General features: G+C 40.0%; 1 protein-coding gene across 1 annotated transcript; it reads right to left on the reverse strand.

Annotated features, from left to right (window-relative positions):
- Positions 1-1,888: 1,888 nt before the first annotated feature.
- On the reverse strand, positions 1,889-16,154 carry DMC1 (DNA meiotic recombinase 1). The gene is made up of 13 exons (XM_080393830.1): positions 14,446-16,154; positions 13,801-13,845; positions 10,797-10,943; positions 9,786-9,868; positions 9,163-9,215; positions 8,187-8,228; positions 6,907-6,979; positions 6,181-6,272; positions 5,263-5,336; positions 5,061-5,175; positions 4,149-4,209; positions 3,540-3,656; positions 1,889-2,843 (listed from the first exon to the last, which is right to left on the reverse strand). The coding sequence occupies exons 1-13, from the start codon at positions 14,500-14,502 to the stop codon at positions 2,774-2,776; spliced, it is 1,029 nt and encodes a 342-aa protein (XP_080249956.1). The 5' UTR covers positions 14,503-16,154; the 3' UTR covers positions 1,889-2,773.
- Positions 16,155-21,375: the final 5,221 nt, after the last annotated feature.

The following is a 21,375-nucleotide window of genomic DNA, read 5'->3' on the forward strand; positions in this document are numbered from 1 at the left end:
CCTTCGATGAGGCAGGCCCCCGCGAGAGGACGGGAGGGAGCAGAGTAACGCTCCCCTTATTCCTCAAAGTCTGCTACGCAAGGAGTCAGCCCCGTAACCCCTTCTAGACGGTAGGGAAAACGTAGGCCGAGGTGTACGTTACGTAAGTACACGGCGTACGCGAATTGCGTAACTCAGGCTGGCGTAGGGCAGGAGGAGCCCGTGTCTCTTGCGTAAAATTCTTCCGCGGCGTGTGCTGGCAGGGTTGGCGGAGGTCGGAGGATTACGTTAATGTCGCAGCGCAGTTGGTTTGTAGAATACGGCCTTTCGCCTACGCGCCCGGTGGGACGGCGGAGAGTGGCAGCAGGGCTGAGCAGACAATAAGGGGAGCGGGGAGCGGCGGGGCGGGAGCGGCCCCTCGGGCCTCCGTGGCGGCTCCGGCGAGGCTGCACGGGTCCGCCGGGCTTGGGGTTTCCCTCCGCTTTTTCTCTGGCAGATGACTAGGGAGGTCTCGGCGCGGCGCTGGGGCAGGAGTGACAGGAGCCATGATGTTTGCGTTCGCCGGACTGCCAGGAGACCGGGAGAAAACGGCTTAACGGGCCCCGCGCGGGTCGTGCTGGCAGCCCCCAGGCGCGCACACCCTCCGCAGTTGCAGGAGGTTCGTGGCAACCTCTCCTGAAAGTGACCGAACTCGCCTCTTCGCCCACTGTGGCCTTAATGCAGTGAAGAAATGAAGGACAGCAGGCGTGGCACAGACACTGTGTTTGTGGCCTGCTAGCATTTGACTCCCCAAATGAACCAGAGATGCCTAGCTAAAAGATAAAATAAGCCATGAGGCAATTAACGTAGCATAGGCCTTAAGTTCTTTTGTGCTGTGCTTATGCTTCTAGCACCTACTGACAAGTGGCCGTTCTGTGAGCCGTGTCTGATGGGTGGTCTGTGGGCCCCAGCCAAACCGGGCCCTGGCTGCTGGCAGGGCTTTCTGGGCTGTGCGATTGTCACAGATCGGTTACATTGGCAGAAGAGAAAGTGAGTCCCCTTTACTTTCAGACCCTTGAAACAAATAAGTTAGCCTGAAACAAGACACATTGTTTACCATTACAATTTTGTTTACTGTATGTATTTACATACAGGATATGTCAGAAAGTAGAAGGCAATCTTGGTGCTTAAAATATTGGAAGAAACTTGGGCCTTTTTCAATGGGGGTGACGAGTCAGGTGACACTGTAAGCTCTCAGGGATGCTCGCTCACTCGGTACTTGGCCGTTAGATACAAATGCCTGGTGTGAGAAAGCTGTGCACATACAAAGAACTAGACATGACATTAAATGGCAATGGCTGATCCATTCCTGGCTTCCTCAGATCAGCCAGCCTCCCTGCCTTTGTCTCTACGTTCCCTCCATTGTGAAAAATAGTGCTTTACCTCGGGAAAAATATCAAAGATCTGTTAAGAAACCACTCGAGGAAGGCAAACTCCCTAGCTCTGTCACAAGGTAAACCCTGGCTACAGTGTCAGGCTTTTCTTGGATGAAATCCTGGTCATTGCTGGCTTTTTACTTCATGTTATCTTACATGCATTAGTTAATCTAAATGAAAAAATTCTTGTATCAGTAAGGACAAGCTCTCTAACCAGACACCAAAGTCAGACCCATTCTAATTAGCATATTTATACAAGAAGACAAAGTAAGGCCTTCCCTTAAAGGGCCTCATATATAAATCGTTGAGTTTATTTTAAAACAAGCAATTCCATGACCATTGGAGGTAATGCAAACTGAATTGATATTTTGCTCCTAATCCCCTGTTTCTTTTTGCCCCCCATGATGTACATCTCTGGCTAGCTTGGAGCTATGCCTGTGCTGGCCGAACAGATGGCACGCTCCCTCAGCAAGCCCAGTCATAAGTGCCTTTCCCTTGCTGTAAGTACTGGTGTCAGCCTCTCTCCCCTATCTGGCCTCTGGTTTTGTTTTCTTCTGCTTCTTAATAATAATATTTAATATTATTTAATAATTTTAATAGTCATATTAGGTGACTGACAAGGCAATTATATAAAGGTTTTTCTTTAGAGAACTAGACAAAAGGTTTTAAAATGTTGGATTGCACCCAGTTTATTTCTCTCACAAAAGATGAGTGAGATTATTGAGAGCAGGGTTTGATTCAAAGCACCCAAACATAAGCAGAGTGTTGTTCTAATTAATAATTTTTATTTTTAACTTTAATAAGAACCGTTTTAAAACATTCTCTCCAAAAAGTAGAAAATGCTAAATAAAAATACAAAAATTATCTAGTCAAGATAAAAATGCCTAAAAATGTATTTTTAAAGTAAATTGTTGTCTACAGTATGTGAGGGTCCCTCAAGTTCTTGGGCTGTTGTTCCTGCCACTGCCTTTTCCATCCATTTACGTCAATCGAGTTTATTCCAATTCTGTTCCGTTTTGCTATTAAATTCCACCACATAGACACCTTCTTTGAAATAAACTAAAAAAGAGTATATTAATCCCATGTGAAAGGACAGCTTTGATTTTCACAGAATGGAGGGAAAGGATTCTTTGAACTGTTCACAAGCTTATTTCTCAAATCGTTGTCTGCTGAAAGTTCAGTTGGAAAATAAAGACTCTAAATGAACTGATTTCTGTTAAGATCAATAAAACTGTACTGTACAGAGTTCATCCCAATGTTCTCCCAAAATACCTTAAATGGTTCCCAAAGGGTGGAAATGCAGCTAGGCAGTCAGTGACCTTGCACAAATCTGCGTCCTGATTGCCCAGGTGGTTTTCAGCTGTATGTCAGATTTCTGCCTATTCTTTGGCATCCCCAATCCCTCCAGCAGTTATTGCAAATGTGGCTTCATTTTCAGGCATCTCAGGACTGGGAAAAAAAAAAGAAACAAGAAACTTGTGGGTTTCCCTATGTTAAATGCAGTTGTGAAACAGTCCCCAAAATGTTGTAAGTCTAAGCAACCTGGACTACTTCAGCATCTTTATACCTGTGTGCAAACTGTAGAACGTGATCAGTATTGTTAAGATCAGAAAAAGTGAAATCTGCCTCTTAGAAGATGACAAACACAAGGGAGAGAAATGGAGAAGGTGCAGGAGAAGGGGAGACTCTGTACAAATTCTCATTTCAGCGTCTTGGTTCCTGACCAGAAACACTGGTCTCTCAGTGTACTTCCACTAGTACCATTTTTAACAATTTGTGTCTGCCACAGTTTATCAGGCAAAGTGATACTAATCATCTCATCAAAACTTAGTCATTTAACAGCTGTGGAATTCCAGCCAAGGGACCACCAGTCTTACCAAACTGATGGTTCTCTTTGAGAGATCATCATCTAGTAGGATTTATGATGAAAGATTATGTAATTTAATGTATGCAACATGCAAGACAACTTTAAATCTGTGAATTAGTTTGTCCTTTCAGATTTTCTTTCAACTTACAATCCAGAAATGCAGATGGTTTGAAATCACAAATTGCTGGTCAAGCTATTTAAGTTTCAGTACCATGAACTTTGTCACCTTCTGGTGGCTCATAACACAGCTTCCTTCACGTGAAGGAAAAGTGATTTACCTGTCATATATCTTTGCAATACGCAGCTCCCCTCTCCCTTTCCGCAAACTAATCCTGGTAGTTGAAGCATGAGCAAGGATGTGGCCCCCAATGGGCTTTTTTGGGTCCGCCTGAAAGCTAAATTAGCAAGAAAATTGTGATGATTCACTAGGCAAATTCCATAGGTTAATACTGTGATTAACTGTGAGACGAGGCATACTGAAGTCAGTAATGAATAATAAATAGGTAAATATGTCAAAAAAGGACTTAAATGGTAGCATAACTTTCATCTCGTTAAATTCAAGAGGCTCAAGAAATACACACCTTAAACTTCATATATAAGCTGCTCCAAAAGAAAATGGGGTGCTTTTTCAATACTTTTTATGGCTTGTTCTCATCATTCAAGTCACACTGAAAGAAGCCATCATGCCAGGTGGCAGATAAACATAAAAAAACTCATTACAAAAACTGAGAGAAGCCTATAGGTATCATCCATGAGAGACCACTGACCAATATGAACCTTCATCTTGGTGCCTCTTGCTCCATACAATCTCAGTTCTCATCTCTGTTAAATATGTAACACAAAAGAGAAGAGATTTTTTTTTTTTAAAGAGAAAAAAAGTATCTTACGTCATCGTTGCTCCTGGATCAGCAGTCATCTGGTTGGTCACAAATACGGCCACATTATATTCTGCAATAGAAAACAATACAAAGAAGGTAGACTATGTCCAATTAGAATTCCAAAATATTCTCCCATCTATGGTAAAAGCCAGGCTCCTGCTGAAGCACTTCAAATTTCAAATGAAAGAGAAACAAATATTCTTTATGTCTGATGGCTGGAGTTAGTCATGAGACAGCCTAAATTTGCTCCTGTGTGACTTAGCTGTAATACACTGAAAATGAGTACTTTTCAGAATTCCACTGAACAAGTCTTTCTCAGTTCCCGTCTCCTCTGTTGGCTCCCTGCCCTCAGCCCCCTCTCCCTCCCTTGGCCTGTTTGCCTCCTTTTTTTTTTTTAAATTTACTGCATGAAAAAAACATTTACTCATTCCTCGTCAATATTTCTGACACATTCCAAAGGGGAGGAACCCTATTCATCCCTGTCATCATCTCTCAGAGGATTGCAAAGTACTGTGAATGTGGCAATGGGCACAGCTCTTTTATCTCTCTGTGCCTTCAACCTTTCTTCTATTCTTCTTGTTTCTTATGTATTTAGACTGTTGTAATTTGGGGAAGACAATTTCTCTTATTGGATGTTTGTCCAGTTTTACAACCTTCTCTCTTGTTTAGGACTTCTCTTAGCAGTAGTTCTAGGAAAACTAAATGTTGAATAGTTCTAAAGATTCCTTAATCTGTCATCTTGAAACAATATATTATCAGTTTGATCTTTTTGGTAACTGACAGAGGTGTGAAGTGAGGAAAGATTCCTGGGCCAATGCCTGATGGATAATATACCTGGACTATTAGGTGGTTGTGCTATCAACAGCTATGGTTTCAGTAACTCCAGTCCATGTTTTCCAAATGTAGGAATGTTTCCCTTACCTTCTGATATTTTTTGGAGCCTTGACAGCATCTGAGCCAGTTTCTGTTGTCGTTCAGCCAACTCTCCACGACCACTGAAATCCACACGGAAAAGTGCCATTATGGAGTCAATGATCTGCATTGTAATTATGCTAGATAAGTAAATATAGTGAAAGAAAATAGGAAAACTTATTCTGAAAGCAGTAAGCATGCAAAAAAGTACCAACAGCTTGAAGATACCAGCTTCCTCATGGAACTTGGCTGCTACATAGTCAAGCAATTCCATCTGATGTTCACCTGATGGGAAGTACAGTTGCCAAGTGAAATTAGGACCAGAAAGAGCTCTGAGGGAATAAAAGCCTGAATTTTAAAATTCCACTTCAAATATCTCACTGTTTATATTTTCACTGCCAGCAGTTTTAAATCCAGTGCCCAATAACAAGCTACCTGTACAATAAATACCCAGCAGTGCCTGTGCTTCTGCAGATTGCAGTTCTCACTTGCCCAGCTAACCAAACGTCTTTGTGGAAAGCTTCACAACAAAACTATGCATGAAGACAACCTTTTTGCTGTGTTAAAAACTAAAACGCAATATAAACATCTGAATTTAATGTTGAATTAAATGACACGCAGAAATTGTATTAATCATATTACTCATTTTCATATTGTATTCCCAAAGTAAAAGTCTCATTTAAAACTTCCTTGAAGTTTTAATCCAGTCTCCCGTGACAGAGTATGTTGGGAGCTGTCCCTATAAAGTTCCATTCACAAGATCATAGAGAATTTCTCAACAGCATTTATAGAATTAGCTTGCATTCAAGCAGTTCAGGTGCTTCTCTTACTAAGATGCTATGCTGACACTCATGTATGATACAGAGTTCACTTAATGCTGTGGCAAACTGCAAAACTGTATTGTTTATGTAGTGCATAAATACTGAGCTGGAATACTTACACTGAGCACATCTCCTCATTGTACAACATTAGAAACAGAAAATGGAAGCAAGCTTACAACTTATTTTGTCAGCAGTAAAATATTCTTAATGATCCTCAGTGGGCAATCACAGTTAATAAACTGAGAATTATTAAAACAGGAACCTTGGAGAAAAAACAGCTATCATGCCAGTTGCAGTAATGGTCTTACTAGTATATGCACGTGCGTACAGCACATTGTCAAGTACTGCGTCATGGTCAACATTGAAGCGATCAGCAATGTCACGAAGGCGGTCTGGTCGGCTGACATTAATCCAAGTTAAGGATTTCTCTTTATACAAGCCATGCTCTGAAAATAAAACTTCATTCCAAAATAGAACTATGGGGGGAAAAAAAGAAGGATATTTACTTTGATCCTAGAGAAGACTGACTTTTTCTCTTCACACTGTCCCACAGACCCTAAAAATACTTTCAGGCTCACAATGATAATTGTCTTGTATTTAGGGTTTCAGGTGGGGGCAGGGGTTGACATGGATAACTGTGTTCTAGAAATTTAGCCATGAGCAAAACCTATTTATACACAGTCTACCACAGTTACAAGGTGTTAAAAATAGTGTTTAGTATTTAGATTAATTTCTCTTGGAATAAAGAGGAAAGCTTCTATCACCTGTAGGAGGCATATTAGATCTCAAAATAAAACCCCAGTTAAAATAGAATCTGTATACTTACTTTAATTTTTCCAGGTTGGATTCCACCAAACGACAGAGAAAAAAGTCAGTGTCTTGTGGGCCACTACACACTGTGCTCTCCAGGCTTTACGAGTCAGTTATAATGTTTTACATGTATGAAGCAATCTGGAGCCTCCTACTTGCTTGTAACAAAAGTAACTGGTTTTCCAGTTCACCATACCTGTAGCTTTTAACAGTCCAAAAGATACAATGTATTTTCAGTGTCAATGAAGATAATCTTTCCACCTGTGTAGCCATTTGGTCCTGGAAGCTGAGCTGTCACTACAGTGAATCATAGATGAAAATGAGACAGTGGAGAAAAGTATTTTCTTACTCTCTATATTATTAATTTTTAACAAAATACAACTGCTTATCCGTATCACAAAGAACTGCCAGTTTTAATCAATGTGGAAATCAAGAGTATCTCAAGTCTTACTGCAATCTTGAGATGAAACTCAAGCCATTCTTCTCGACTGGAGATCAGATGTGATTTAATTAATGGGATCAAAATTGTGTTTTACTCAATGCCATCACTAAATCTGTATATTTTATATTGAAAATAGGTAAGAATATTATGAATAAGTTCTTATGCACAAATCTCTTAATCCTCTGCCAAAATTAATGGTATTGATTTAGTAGATTTCCAGCTGTAACTTGTATGATCAAAAATTCCTTGGCTATAAATTTTTCCTGATATGTGAATAGTTACTGATTATGGGTTTATTCTCTTTGGAGTAAATAAGCTAAAACACTCAATTCAGTTGTAATCATTCATGCAAAAGGGTATGACTCTGCTGACCGTTAAACTGTGTGAAACAGAAGAGGCCTTATTTTTCCAGAAGGTGCCATAATTTCCTTTATAATATAGTGTTCATTCAAGGGAATGTTTGCTTACCTGGTGTCTGGTAACTATATTCCAGTAGCATTAGTAGTTACATTAGTTATTATTTACCTCTATTTACACACTGAGAGATATTGCCAGGAAACTGGAGTCCTGCTGTATTTGACGCTGCCCAAATACGGTGACTGCCAAACTCTTTTGTTTATCCAGTTTCTGTCAGCCAGTAGTATCCTTTCAGTGCCCTTTCAGAATTTCATATTCAGCAAAACCTCTTGAAACCAGGAAGTTCAAAATGTTGCTGAGAAAGAATCTTGCCTTTGCTCTTTTCTGAGCAATGCCCCTGTCTACCAGTAACCTGTATTTGTGCTCTACTTTTCCAGATGGTGTGTTTCACTGGTTTCTCTAAGACAATTATCATCTTTCTCCTTACTGCAAAACTTACACTGATTTGAGCTGTATTAAAAAGTAATCATTTATATGAGTTCTCTACTCAAACACAGTTAATGGAGGTAAGTCACCAAGATCTGTTTCACCATATTTCTTAGAGATAAAAGATTCTGACTTGTGTCTGTGTGTTTAATTCTGATATAGTTGTAAAGAATAGATTCACTGAGAAGAAACAACTCTCTTTTAAGGTATTAGACCTACCACAAAGGGTGTGAGATAGCTGAGTTTTGCCTGTCCGGAACTCTGTTAAATAAAGAAAAAGGAAAAAGAAAAAGGTCAGAGTTTCTTTTTCTGAGTTTGCCAGATTCAGGAGTTACTGCAGTTAGAAACACTCTTACTTACAAAATTCACGTCTATCTCTACCTTTTTAAATCATTTAACCCCGATTTATAAATCCTATTCTGTGCAGTAGAAACGTGTTATATTAAAAGCAAACTCTGAAATGCTTTAATTTGACCATGCTTGACTGCTACAGTCATTTATTCTTTTCTGTGTAGAAGTTAAAACCACATGGCACCTATGGAAAAGTGTTAACTGAGGGAGGAGGGGAAAGAAATGGTTGATTCCACTGACCTGGCCCAGTTTAATTTTCAGTAAAATGATCAAGGAGGAGCTTATGATTTATTAAACTCATTATATCAAATCATGTTAGTCTCCAGTTTATCTTTTCTAAAGGGAAGAATACTGTGTTTTATGAACTCTTAATTGTTGATTAAGTGCTAACCACTAACTGATCAAATTTACTATAATAGTAGCTTAATTGTAATTTCAAACTCTTATCTGAAATGTAGAGTATCCTAATTGTGCATAAATAAAATATTTTGTGTCAGTTTTGTTTCTAGAAAGGAACACAGATTGCATCAGGGAAATTCTTCCTATATGACATGCTACTAATAGTATTAATAACGCTACATTGTGCCGAATCAGCATGCTCCAAGTCTAATGATTACCCAGCTCAAACTTTGTCTGCAAGCAAATGAAGAGTAAAAATGGAAAAACGCTGAAAGAAGTGGATTCTTTCTTCTTACACTCTTGCTTTTTTTTTTTATTATTTTTTTTACTTTATTACTACAATGTGAAAAGTTTGATAGAAGTAATCCAGCTTGATTTAAAATCTAAACAAAGTTGCAATTCTTTGTGGTTTCTCATTAATACTCAGTTAATGTGGTTTTCTCACCTCCAAAGGCTTCAGTGATTGCCATGCTTTCAATCCCACCACCCAGAAGTTTACTGGAGAAAGGGATGGGATTATGGTATAGTTAAACCCACAAAATCACAAGAAGAAAGTAAAAAAGAGAAAATTTTACTACTTTAAGTAAAATTATTTCTGCTCTAAAGCCCCTCACTCAGTGCAATTAAGTGCAGGGCACTAAATGATCACAGATTCATAAAACATTAATTCTGCCTTAAACTCCCTTGCTGTGTGCAAGAGAAAGATCTATAGAAATTATTACTGGAAAGAAGAGAGAATATACCTTTGAAAAGATAACATTCCGTAAAAATATCTTAAGGGAGGTCGTGAAGATATACTTTTGACCTGAGACCTGCGGTTGTTCTGACTAGGATGCAAACACTGTTTATTTACAATGGCTGTACAAAGTCTGGTTTCGCCTCAGAAAAGGAGATGGTTTTGTTACTTGCTAATGCAGGCTTCTTTGAGCCAGCACTAGCTCCAAATGCAAAGTAGCCTACGTGTCCTAGCTGAATATTTATTTATATTTTTGTGTCTTATTAAAGACAATAAATACGATTATTGAAACAGTTTGGACTAAAGAATGATTTAAGTAGAGATAAGCTTACTCAAATTCCTGGCTGCCGGTAGTAATATGAAATACCATCTTCCGTTTTTCACTGTACTCAAAGGCAGTCAGGAAGCCTGGTTCCTAAGGAAGACCAAAGTGAACATGAGAGGTTTATTTTATCATTAACCTGCAGGTAAACTGCAATATCCCACATTCCACCCTAGCCTCATTTCCACAGGTTAGGTATGAAAAGCACCACAGCATTTCTCTGGTGGTTGTAGAGTTGTCGTGGTTTAATCCCAGCCAGTAACTAAGTACCACACAGCTGCTCACTCACTGCCCCTCCGCCAAGAGGGATGGGGAGGAGAATTGGGAAGGAATGTAAAACTCAAGGGTTGAGATATAAGAGTTTAATAATTTAAATAAAATAAAAGCAATAACAATAATAACAGTAATAATAATAATAATAATAATTGTTGTTGTTATTATTATTGCAATTATAATGAAAAGGAGGGAGAAGGGGAGAGGAACAAAATCCAAAGGGAAGGGACAAAAGAAAACAAGTGATGCACAATGCAGTTACTTACCACATGCTGACGGATGCCCAGCCAGTCCCCCAGCAGTGATCTGCAGGCCCTGGCCAGCTCCCCCCAGTTTACACACTGAGCATGACACCCCATGCTATGGAATACCCCTTTGGGTAGTTTGGGTCAGCTGTCCTGGCTGTGTCCCCTCCCAATTTCTTGTGCCTCTCCAGCCTACTTGCTGGTAGGGCCAGAGAAACTGAAAAGTTCTTGACTTAGTATAAACAGCTAAAAACATCAGTCTGTGATCAACATCGTTCTCACACCAAATGGGAAACACAGCACTGCATCAGCTACTAAGAAGAAAATTAACTCCATCCCAGCTGAAACCAGGACAAGAGTATAAAGAGTTATCTCTTTAAAGTTATAAGCAGAGTAGTTTTCAAAATTATCTTGATGTTGTGTTGAAAAAATCTGTTAAGAGAAATGTTGCACAGCATTTTGGAGTGGCCAGCATTAAACTATCATGAAAGTGATTGGCTTACAATAAGCTTGTTTGCAGCTTCTTTAATCTTGTCCACTTTGGCCTCTGAAAGCCCTTTTACATTGCACAGTGCCCGTCTTGTGGTCATCTGGATTCCTTTGATCGTGCAGATCCCAACTGACTTCAGTTTTTTAATATCTGCTACATTCTGTGAAGAAAGTTCCCTTCTGTGAGTACTCATGACAGTTAAAGAGAAGACGAAGTAAACCTTTGAAACATACATTCATATGCATGTGCATTTTCACCAACAAAAAACAGATTTACAATAAACTCTTTGTTACGTAGTTTGTGACACCAACAACAGAAAATTCTGAGTAATATTGGTGTGAGGGATTGTGGTGCAGAGACCAGATCCTGGTGCTTTTGAGAGAAAGGTGTCTTGGGTTCAGTTGTATTTACTTGTCCCTGTTCAGTGTCAGTCTTTCTAGATCCAAGCCAGTAGTAAAGAAACAGTACAGATTATTTCAGATAGCGTGGCGTCCAGTCTAGTAAACCTTGTAGCACACAATCTGTCCTTGGTCTCTTAGCACAGATAATCTGCAAACCAGTTGAGCTGATCATGGATAATTGGGAGCTGACTTGCAAGGATCGTTGGAAGCTGGCTCTAATTGCCATGCTTTTTCTGCATGTTCACTGTATGTTTAAAACATGTGTCCTCCAGATCTGACCAACACTTTGGGCTGGATTGACTAAATGACTAAAACTAGTAGAGTTTTTCATAAATTGGGTACAGCATTACTTCAGTCAGCGCTCTACTGACACATTTTGTGTCCTCTCACCTCATTTAATGACTCTGACATCACTGGAAACTTAAAGGCAGGCAATAGATTACTCTCAAGAAAACGTACTGTGTGAAAGGTGTGGGATAATACTTCAATTTACCTTTTCCAGCCAAGATTTTTCTTTGCAAAAAATAATTAACTAGGTGTATCATCTATTTATCTAGAGTGTGTGGGTGCATAGGAGTTAAGAAGGGAGGGAGGTTATGCAAGAAATTAGTCATGTTCATTTGGAAGCTTATTTCTCATCCTGTGATACATTTTCTGATTATTACATTAATAGGGATGGGTAAGGTAAAAATCAGTCACGAATAAAAATGACTCTTCCAATGAAAAGAATATCATAATCAGCAATATAAAAAGGATTGAGCTGTTTTATGGTGGTTTTCTATTAAGACAACAGACTACTGCTGCAAAGATCATTTTTCTAGACCAAAACTTTAAATGCAATACCCAGCTGCTGCATTTCTTCAGTAGCTCTCTGTCTTGCTGGTCACATGAAACTTGAAGGCTGTTGTGCATTACAAATCTGTGACAGACCCGGTTATAGAAGCTCTTGTTCTCTCCTGCACAGATACAGCTTTCACTAACAGCTTATGTACTAGCCAAGGTCCCAGCACATACACCTCCTTAGAGTATAGAGTTCAAGACTGTGAAGTGTTCAGCAGTAATCCTGGCTCAACATAGTGACGTGCTTAGACCTTAGACCAGCTGCTTGTTCTGATCCTCTCCCTCATGTTGCAGCCCTGTCCCAGTTGCATGCCTCCAAGGTGGAAAAGGGAGAAGACTGAGAATTTTTAATTTTTGGACTAATTGATTCACAAATCCTGTTGACAGGGTGGCTACAAAAGTAGATGTGTCAGAAGAAGGGATAGCATGCTGTACAGGCAGGAACACTCAGCAAAGGCTGTGGGGTCACAGCACCTTAATTCCTACGAAACACTTTTGAACATTAAACCACATCCTCGGTTACTAATCTGACTCTTTTTGTGGTCACACTGTCAGATCTAGTAAACACTACTCTAAGGAAAAAAATTCTAAATGCACAAAAAGTATTTCATTAAGCAAATTAATTTAACAGAAATGGGTCATCGTATATTCACACAAAGATTTTAACTGGCACAGCTGAGAACAAAATCTTCCCCTGGGGTCTGGGCATAACTACTTGGAAGGAAGAAAAATAAAAAAGAAGAAAAGGAGCAGGAAACCCTTATGAAGCCAGAAAAACAGCCTAAGTTATTATTCTTTATTTTCAAGATCACTCATACCTTGTTATCATTTCCTGCATACCATGCCTCATTTAATATTGATAGGCTAGTACAGCTCCCTTCTAGCTCATAAGGTTGACTCTGGTAAACTTTTTACATTTTTAACACAAGAATTTGTGTATTTTTTCCTATGTTGCACCATAGTTAGAGGTCCCAACCTCATTACTCTTCCTCAGAACTCTCCTAAAAACTGTAATGAATTGCCAATAAAAAAAGTTGACAATAATTACATTGTGGACATGCTGAGCCCTGTAACTATAGTGCTGACTAATGCTGTTGCATTGTGTCTGTCCTCCTCATCTGTATCTGTCTGTAGACATTTATATTAAAGTTAAATCTTACATTACTTCAGGCAAACCCAACTTTTTATTCTGCTTCCATAACACCAAATGTAATAGGTTCTGATCCCTGAGCCAGTCTCCTGGATAAACATATAATAATAGAAATTCAAATAAATAGGTGATGTTTAGGTGATAATTATGATAACTATTATAGGAATTTATATTTGACGAAGAAAACTAACTACTTATTTCTCTAGCTACTAATATTTTCCTCACTCCCACTCTACCCTTTTCACCAGCATGCTGAAAATAGTATAGCAACAGTTGTCACTGTGTAATTTCACAGACACCAAAAATGCGAGAGTAATTACAAAGATTGGCATGAACAGGAAGTAATCTATCACACAGTTTTCAAATAAATTAGCAAGTAGTTGATTTTTCAAGAGAGCTGGGTGCTAAATACTTTGAATATCTTGCCACTTTATTTAGCAATCTCATGGGAGCGAGATTTTCTGAAAACATGTCTTATCACCAAAGGCAAAATTTTTCTTCACATGACTGATTTAGAATTTATTGCAAGGAGGAATTTCAGTTGTTTGTAGCAATGCGTGTATGCTAAACCTTACAATAGCTTTACATGGAAAATTCTGTGCCATAAAGTCATTGCTCATACTTACGATTCCATGCTTCTGTAGCAGGTCAATATCCTGGAAAAAGGATTCCTAAAAAAATAGCAGAAAAAAAGTTGAAATCATTTTGCTTTTTCTTTTAATTACATTCCTCTCACTGTGTCTGTTTCAAATTTGTAAACATTTAAATGATTTTCCCTAATAATACCTAAATTGTTGGACTACCCACATAAGCAAAGCCATCATGAGTCAACAAGGCCTACACATTTCCTGTCACCGTCACCATAAAGTGTATCTTCAAAGGCAAGCAATCCACTTCTGTGCTAATAAAACTTGTGTTATGATCATCATCATCTTGATTTTTTCCGCATAGTTCCTCAGTCTTTTAAGGCTGATGACCATTCCTTGGAAGCATAAAATTAACTGATAGCCCCCTGGCATTTAATACAGAAGTGTAAAATAGAAATAGTGATAATCCCATTAAAAACTGTGCATAGAGAGTACTGAAGAGCAAGCTGTTCAGGGACTAGAAGAATGAGGTTTTCTTGGTACTAGACTGGAAGAAAAATTTAAATGGATTAGACTCCCTGATGGTCTTTGGGAACTCCTGTGTCTCTGTGGATTGTAGAACACTATCAAAATACCTTCAAACAACATTTGCTGAACATATTTTTCAGTCAACTGTAAATTTACCTCATCATCCTGGTATCCTAGTTCTTCTTGGACTACTTGATCCTCCATGGCCTTCATCGTGAAAGAGCAGGCAGTAAAGTGTGGATCACTAGTGGGAAATGCAAACAAAGGTAGTATTGGGGTGGCAATAAATGAGTCAATTATTGTAAAATGACTTTTAAGAAGTCCTTGAACTATAGAACCTTCTCAGCATGCCATCACATAGGTTTAAACTTGGATTCTGCTTCCAACTCTTTGTTACCTTACCTACCAGACCAAAAGGAGAACATCTACTGCATTACTTTCAGATGAACCAGTTTGGCTAGAAAAGGTTTAACAGGCAGGCATTAGAGAAAAGAAATCTCATTCCCTTGTGAGAATCTTGGGTCAGATATGAGTTTAGAGGTGGGAACATTTTAAATGATTAGTCAGATTTATTCTGGTAGAAAAGTTAAAGGCAGTCTGTATTTTTATATCAGAAGTCAGCATAGCTGCAGAGAGAACGGGTGACGGAAAGGCTATGCAACATCTCAGCCTCCCCACCTTTATGTGACAGAAAGCCCACAACACAGTGCTATTGAAAAAGCTACAACTCCTTAGTCATATATCTTGAGAGTAAACTATAAAGCTGTATTTGTTTTCAAGTTCTTGCTGGGGTTCAGAATACCTAAAAAATGCTGAAGACATGCAAGTAACACCTGTAAGAAGTAAGCTTGCATGAAGAGAATAAAAAAAGGTATAAAAATATGAAGCTTTTATTATGCAAAACCATATACAGAGATCTTATCTCATGTTTTTTTCATGGTTAACTTGCCATGCCTATACTCCACTACAGCTTCACTGCCCTCTTTATGTGGCTTCCTATAAGCAAGGCCTAGAACCAGAATAGGCACTTACTGATAGCATGATTAAATAAAAAGCAAAATATGACCTCCTTACATTTTATGAATACAAGAAAAATGAATACAAAGCAGCTCCTTAGAAATATGATCTTATAACAGTCTGTTTAATTTTTGTGGTTTTGTAAATGGATAAGTTGCTTCTGAAAGCTTGCTTTCACTCTTCTAGCTATGGCTGATCAAAAGTTTTGTGACCTGCCTCATCCAGATGTGCATATATGTTTGTTCGCTAATCCTTACTAGTAAAATCCATAAAAGGTAAGACAGGTTTATTATGAAACTACAAAACGGGCTACATCTAACAAAAGATGGGATGATTTAGACTAAATATCTGCAAATAACTTTTCAGCTTCTGAATGGATACTTAAAGTCTGCCTAATTTGCTTACAAGAATCTTGTGTATACAGAGGCTGGAAGAAGTGAGAAAGAAAATACTATAATTTTAGAATGGCTGGGGTTTTATTAATGAAAAGACAATGGAGTTACTTCTGTTAGTATTTAATGGAAATATGCCTATAAAATCAGTTGTTTCTGATAGTGTCAGGATACCTCTGTTTCAGAACCCTGACAATTATGGAATGAGAAATCATCCCTCACATCATGCCTAACATCAAACAGAAAAATAATTACAGTAAAACACTAATTAATAAATATTTTAAGATATTTTTTACAAAATCAGCTTAAAATACTGAGGGAAGAAAACCAAGTAATGCAAAAGGCATTACAACTGTATTACAATCCCATTCTCCATTAAAAATATCCTCCTGAAATGCACGTAATCCTGCACTCCAAGCACAGCTGAACAGGTCACGGGATTGTTCTCCTACTCCCCATCCTTAGGCAATTGGCATCTCACAGCTGAAAAACTGGGCAGACCCAGATTGCCGACTACAAGGGAAAATGGGGAAGTTATACCACACCCTACTAAAAGGTTTAGGTATGAACAAAATCCTCCTGTTTAGTGGAGGGTCCTCCTGTCACTGCTGTGTTGGCACACCAAAGACCCAGAGGATTTCAGCTGCCACCACCTGCAATGAAGCAGATAAAAAGGTGAAAGCCTGAGACATTACAGCAAATCCATCAATAAACAAGGACCTTCATGAGGGAACACAAAACACTTCTGTGCCACCTCAGGTGCCCCTGACCCTCCTGTCGCTGCCCTGGGAGCTATTACTGAGGATATGTGAGGAAGATTTGCATGCCTCACTTCTTTCACCAGGTACACACTGCCGATGTGACAGGGAGCAGGCCCCAGCACGCCTGGCCCCAGCACCTAGCTTTAGGTTTAATGAGCTGGTTTGGAACTGACAAGAGACTGGCACCTGACTTGACTGGAGTGGACTTCAGGCCCCTGTGCTAGGGGCAGGGCAGGAGGCCATCTAACCTGCCCCGAGGGGAGCCATGGTGGAATTTCACATCTATTGACTCAGAAGAAAATAAGTGATTAACCATATATCAACATACGGATTTATTTGGCTTTTCCTTGCCAGCTGCTTATTCAGGGGATGTAAATTTCTGTTCCCAAAGGGTGATGCACCGCAGAATTTCCTCCCCCTGTGGAGCACCAAAATTCCGCGACAAAATTACAACAGTGATTAAAGCACAGCTCATCCCCGGGCACCTCCGGGAGCGCAGGGCTGCGAGTTGTTCCAGTACCCCAGGGTGCAGGGATCTGAACCCCCAATCCCGCCCAGGCTGCAGCGCCCGCCCGCCTTCCCCTCTGAGGGGACAGAGCCGGCGCTTTTCCCGCCGGGGCGGGGCGGGCGGGGCGGGGCGGGGCGGGGCGGGCGGTCCTCCCGCCAAAACGAGGCTGCCGCGAGCTACCTGCCCGCGCGCGCTGGCGTCCCCGCTGCCGCCGGGCCGCCGTGAGGGAGGTGCGTGGGCTCCTGACAGGAATGGGGACTGCCCCTTTCCTTACTCCCCCCCTCGCTGAAACACAGTTGAATTATTGTCCTCAATCACTTTTATCTTCTAAAATTTATCAATATTTGCTGTCTCTAAGGAATATTGTATCACACTTATTTTACAGATGGCAAAGACCAACTTAATTAAAAACGGAGTGGCATTGGTTTGGAGGACATTCAATTCGGCACGGCTCAGCCTTATTTTTTCAGGGTGACACACGCACATACATCTTCCTAAACAAGGCACAGAGCATTTTTGGATTGGATGGCCAAAACCTGTCAGAAAGCTGGAATAGAAGTGACTTGCCTGAAGTCACAGGACCAGAAAATGAGGCTGAGTCATACACATGACTTCATCAACCATTTTAAAAGGATGGAAAAGGTGCTTTTTTAGGATACTAACACTTCAACAAGACTTCTGCAGTCTTCTTAGACAGTATTTGGAAAGCAATCACCTGTTTTAGCTTGCCTCTGGTAGCACAGTCAGTATAGGGCGCTGTGTAAAGGAGATGTCAGTGTGCTCCTGCAAGCAGGAGGAATGGCAGGCTGCCCCTTGGGTTTCCTGCCCTGGTGCATGGCAGGTTTCAAATGGCAGAAGTGATAGGAGCAGCATCTCGGCCTGCTTCATGGTGCTTGTGAACACTTCCCCACCCTCCTCTGCCCACGGGGGGTTAAGAGCATGCACAGGTGTAATCAGTGCTAGTCAAGTCAGAAATGAACCAACACAACACACAGCCCCTAACCACCATCAGGATGCCACAGGAGTGCTCACAGTAACCCCATCCAGACATCAAGGGATTTATTTAAGTACCTAAAGCCTAACCCTGGATGCCCACGGCTTTGTCTATACAGAGGATCTGGCTGGCACTGCTTTTGAAAACATTATTCCGCAAGAGCTGTTCCAGAAGAGCACTTAGGCAGACAGCCCATTAAAGACAAATTTCTTCAGAAAGTATGCTTTTATTCCAGAACAGAATGCACATGCAGAGAGTGACCCTTCTGCTGCTGCTGAACAGCTCTGCAGCAGCTAATGCCTCTGTAAACAACCTTCCCTCCATCATCCTTCTAGTTCATAAAATAGTTCTCAGAGGGGTCAACAAATGCACAGAATCTGAATATAATTTCCCACTCCAAAGTGCTACTTTGGGCAATAAATTGCATTCCGCATCTTCAGAATGTTGTGTGATCATTAACTGCTCATTCGGCTTCCAGCTGGCACTGTGCAATAACTGCGCATACCCCATCACATTACACACAAGCTGAGATGAGGCATCTGAGAGTCTGCTCCCTCCCTCTTACAGGTTCTGCTGCGGATCAGTGCAGGTGAGGCACTGGCAATGAGATACACCACTGTGATCTGCATTTCCTCTCCCTTGAGATCTTATACCAGTTTGGACAAGGCAAGACCCAAGTCAAACCACTACCATTAAAAAAAAAAAAAAAAAAGTATCCTGATTTTTTCATCCTCACAAAACATTTTAATCCATATTTGTAGTAGGGAAATCATGTAGGGTTTTTTTGGTTGGCTGGTTTTGATTCAGATTTATGTGACTCAAATGGACTAGAGTCAAATACACAAGCTAATGCCTTTTCTGAACTTTCAAGTTGGCAGTTTGCCTGTTCTTAACCAGGACAGAATAGTCTGATAATTGGCCTTCTGGAATATAACCCATGGAGATTCAGCCTGGGGTAAGTGTACATTTGATATCTGAACTGTTTTGGAAGACCTGTGCCTTCTTGTTTCCATATGAATGCATTTCACTTACAGTTGGTCCCAAACTAAAACTATGACACACCTAAAATCTTCCCAGAATCGCAGAATGCTTCTGGGCAAAGATGCAGCAATTTCTTCATATTCTTCAGCTCTTCCTTCTCTAGCAGCAATTGTTTCAGGTTTTATTCCCTCATTAAGTTGAAAATACGGGGGTGGTGGGGTGGTGGTGGAGAAAGAATACTATTTCAAAGGCAATCCAAGTATTAGCAAGGTAAAATGTTCTTGTGTCTCCTACAGCAAAGGAATATAGGGTGAAAGTCCAGCACTACTTCGGAAGTTATGCAAGCTATTATATCCCCAAAATCCACAAATCATGACAGTCTTGCGCTGATGTCTTACTTGAGCTACTCCTTTAGTCACATCATTAATAACCACTGCTTCCAAAACAAAATCTGCCAAAAACTGTGAGGATGCACCAGGCAAGCAGATTCCACCTCAGTCAGACTCAGGGAAAGGCCATGCTGCTTTAATGTGCCTCACAGAATTTGTACTAAGTAACTCCATACACCACAACTTGCTCCTCTTTCTCCATATCTGAAAGCTCTCCTGAAAACTCCTGTTCATTAATGGGTTACATATGTCTAGGGAAAAGAAAAAAAAAAGAATAGCAGAGTGAGTCAAATTCAGGTTATCAGAACCCAATAGGATTAACCCACACAATTTTTTTGTACTTAAGGAATTTCTGCTTACCTTTCTGCCACTTCTGGTCCACATCCCTCATTTATCTTCAGTGTCCCTGGTATACTTCTTTGACAATGCTGTACCTGTCTTGTGCATATGCCTGAAACTCTGTCTGCATATGTTGGGGTAGACTCTTAAGTTTTACATACAGAAAACAACCTTGCCTATGTTTTCCTTCTCTTTGGCCAGAACTAAGATGAAGTGCAAAAGCTGTATGCATACAATGGGTCTCAGGATAGGACTAGCAAAATATCAGACCAGCTGAGCCTCATCATTCAGGCTGGAGTAACAAGAGGGCTCCGTTGTTAAATGGAATTACTGGAAGGAATAGAGATGATACTGTGAGACTGAGCAATGTCTGCATCCTAGTCTTGAGATCCTTAGACAAAGCCTTGACAAAATACTCAACACCACACTGGTGGGAGTGATCCTGCTTTAAAAAGACACAGATTTTGCTACCTCTAAGTTACTTTGAGTTAATCATGAAGGATATGTGATAGGATTAGAAAGGTCCCTTCTCTGTATCAAGATGTCCTGTCCAGACCATTGTTCAACATGCAGCTCTGGAGGAAACAATGAATTAGAGGGATGTGCCCATTGATTTTCAAGAGGTGCCAGGTACAGTCAAGGCCACAACAGGTTGGATGTGACTGGGGAAGAAAAGATGTCAAAGATAACTTATTAATATCAAAACACTGGCTAGACAATTCAGGTATAGGTATTTTTCTAAATGAAAAAGAAATAATCGGTATGTCCCAAACACCGTGAGCTTCATTATCTTTGTGATCATTTTAATAGATGATTGTGAAATAAGTAATTCTTTATATATAATAAAGGATTATATGATTTTAAAAAATGCAGATTAGAATAAACAAAGCTACTTCTAAACTTTGCAAAAACCTAAACCCAGTTACAGGCTTTCTGAAGACATGCATCAGTATTTTATATGCAGAGTCTATCAAAAAGACAAAGGAGGTAAGAAAGCAGCCTCTTGAGAATGCACAAGCTATTTTTTTATTCAAGGTAAAAAAGCAAACTAGTAATAGAGAACAATAGTACCAAAAGGGACATCAAGAAGTTATCTAGCTCAAAGCACAGTCAGCTAAATTGGCAGATGTTTGTTTGCCTGAGGCAGCTGTGGATTTTATTTTATCAGAGGTTTTGGAGAAAGAACCAGACAATTTCAGTGCTTAACTGTCCTTGGCATTACTCTTGTTCTCCACCATTCGCTACATAATGCAATTTTGTCTGTAAAAACATGCGATATACTTTGAGCTAACTTCTAGTTTTGAAAGGCCAGCTAACTGAAGCTAATTCTTGCATTTCTACCACAAAAGAGAAAAAAATGCCAGCACACCCGGTTCAGAAAAAAAGGCTCAAACCTGAGTAGTGCATACAGCTTGCTCTTAGCTGCTCATGGCTTTTGGGACTAAAACATTGTAACAATGTAGCCCTATAATACAGTATTGCCATTCTTAGTAATTTGCCATAAGCTTTGTACTGAATTTGCAAGGCCTCAGGATGGAGGGTTGTCAGACATGCTTTGTTTGAAGCACCCTCCTGTACCTTTTACTTGGTTAGCTGTGACAGCAGTTTCCTTAATTGACAGGGTCTGTGGCTAATCTGCTTTACTTCTGTTTATCTGTGTGTGGTATAGCCATCACTTTATGTAAATAGCAGTAACAAGCAGTTG

The sequence above is a fragment of the Falco punctatus genome, assembly GCF_963210335.1.
Source record: "Falco punctatus genome assembly, chromosome: 6".
Lineage (NCBI taxonomy): Eukaryota > Metazoa > Chordata > Aves > Falconiformes > Falconidae > Falco > Falco punctatus.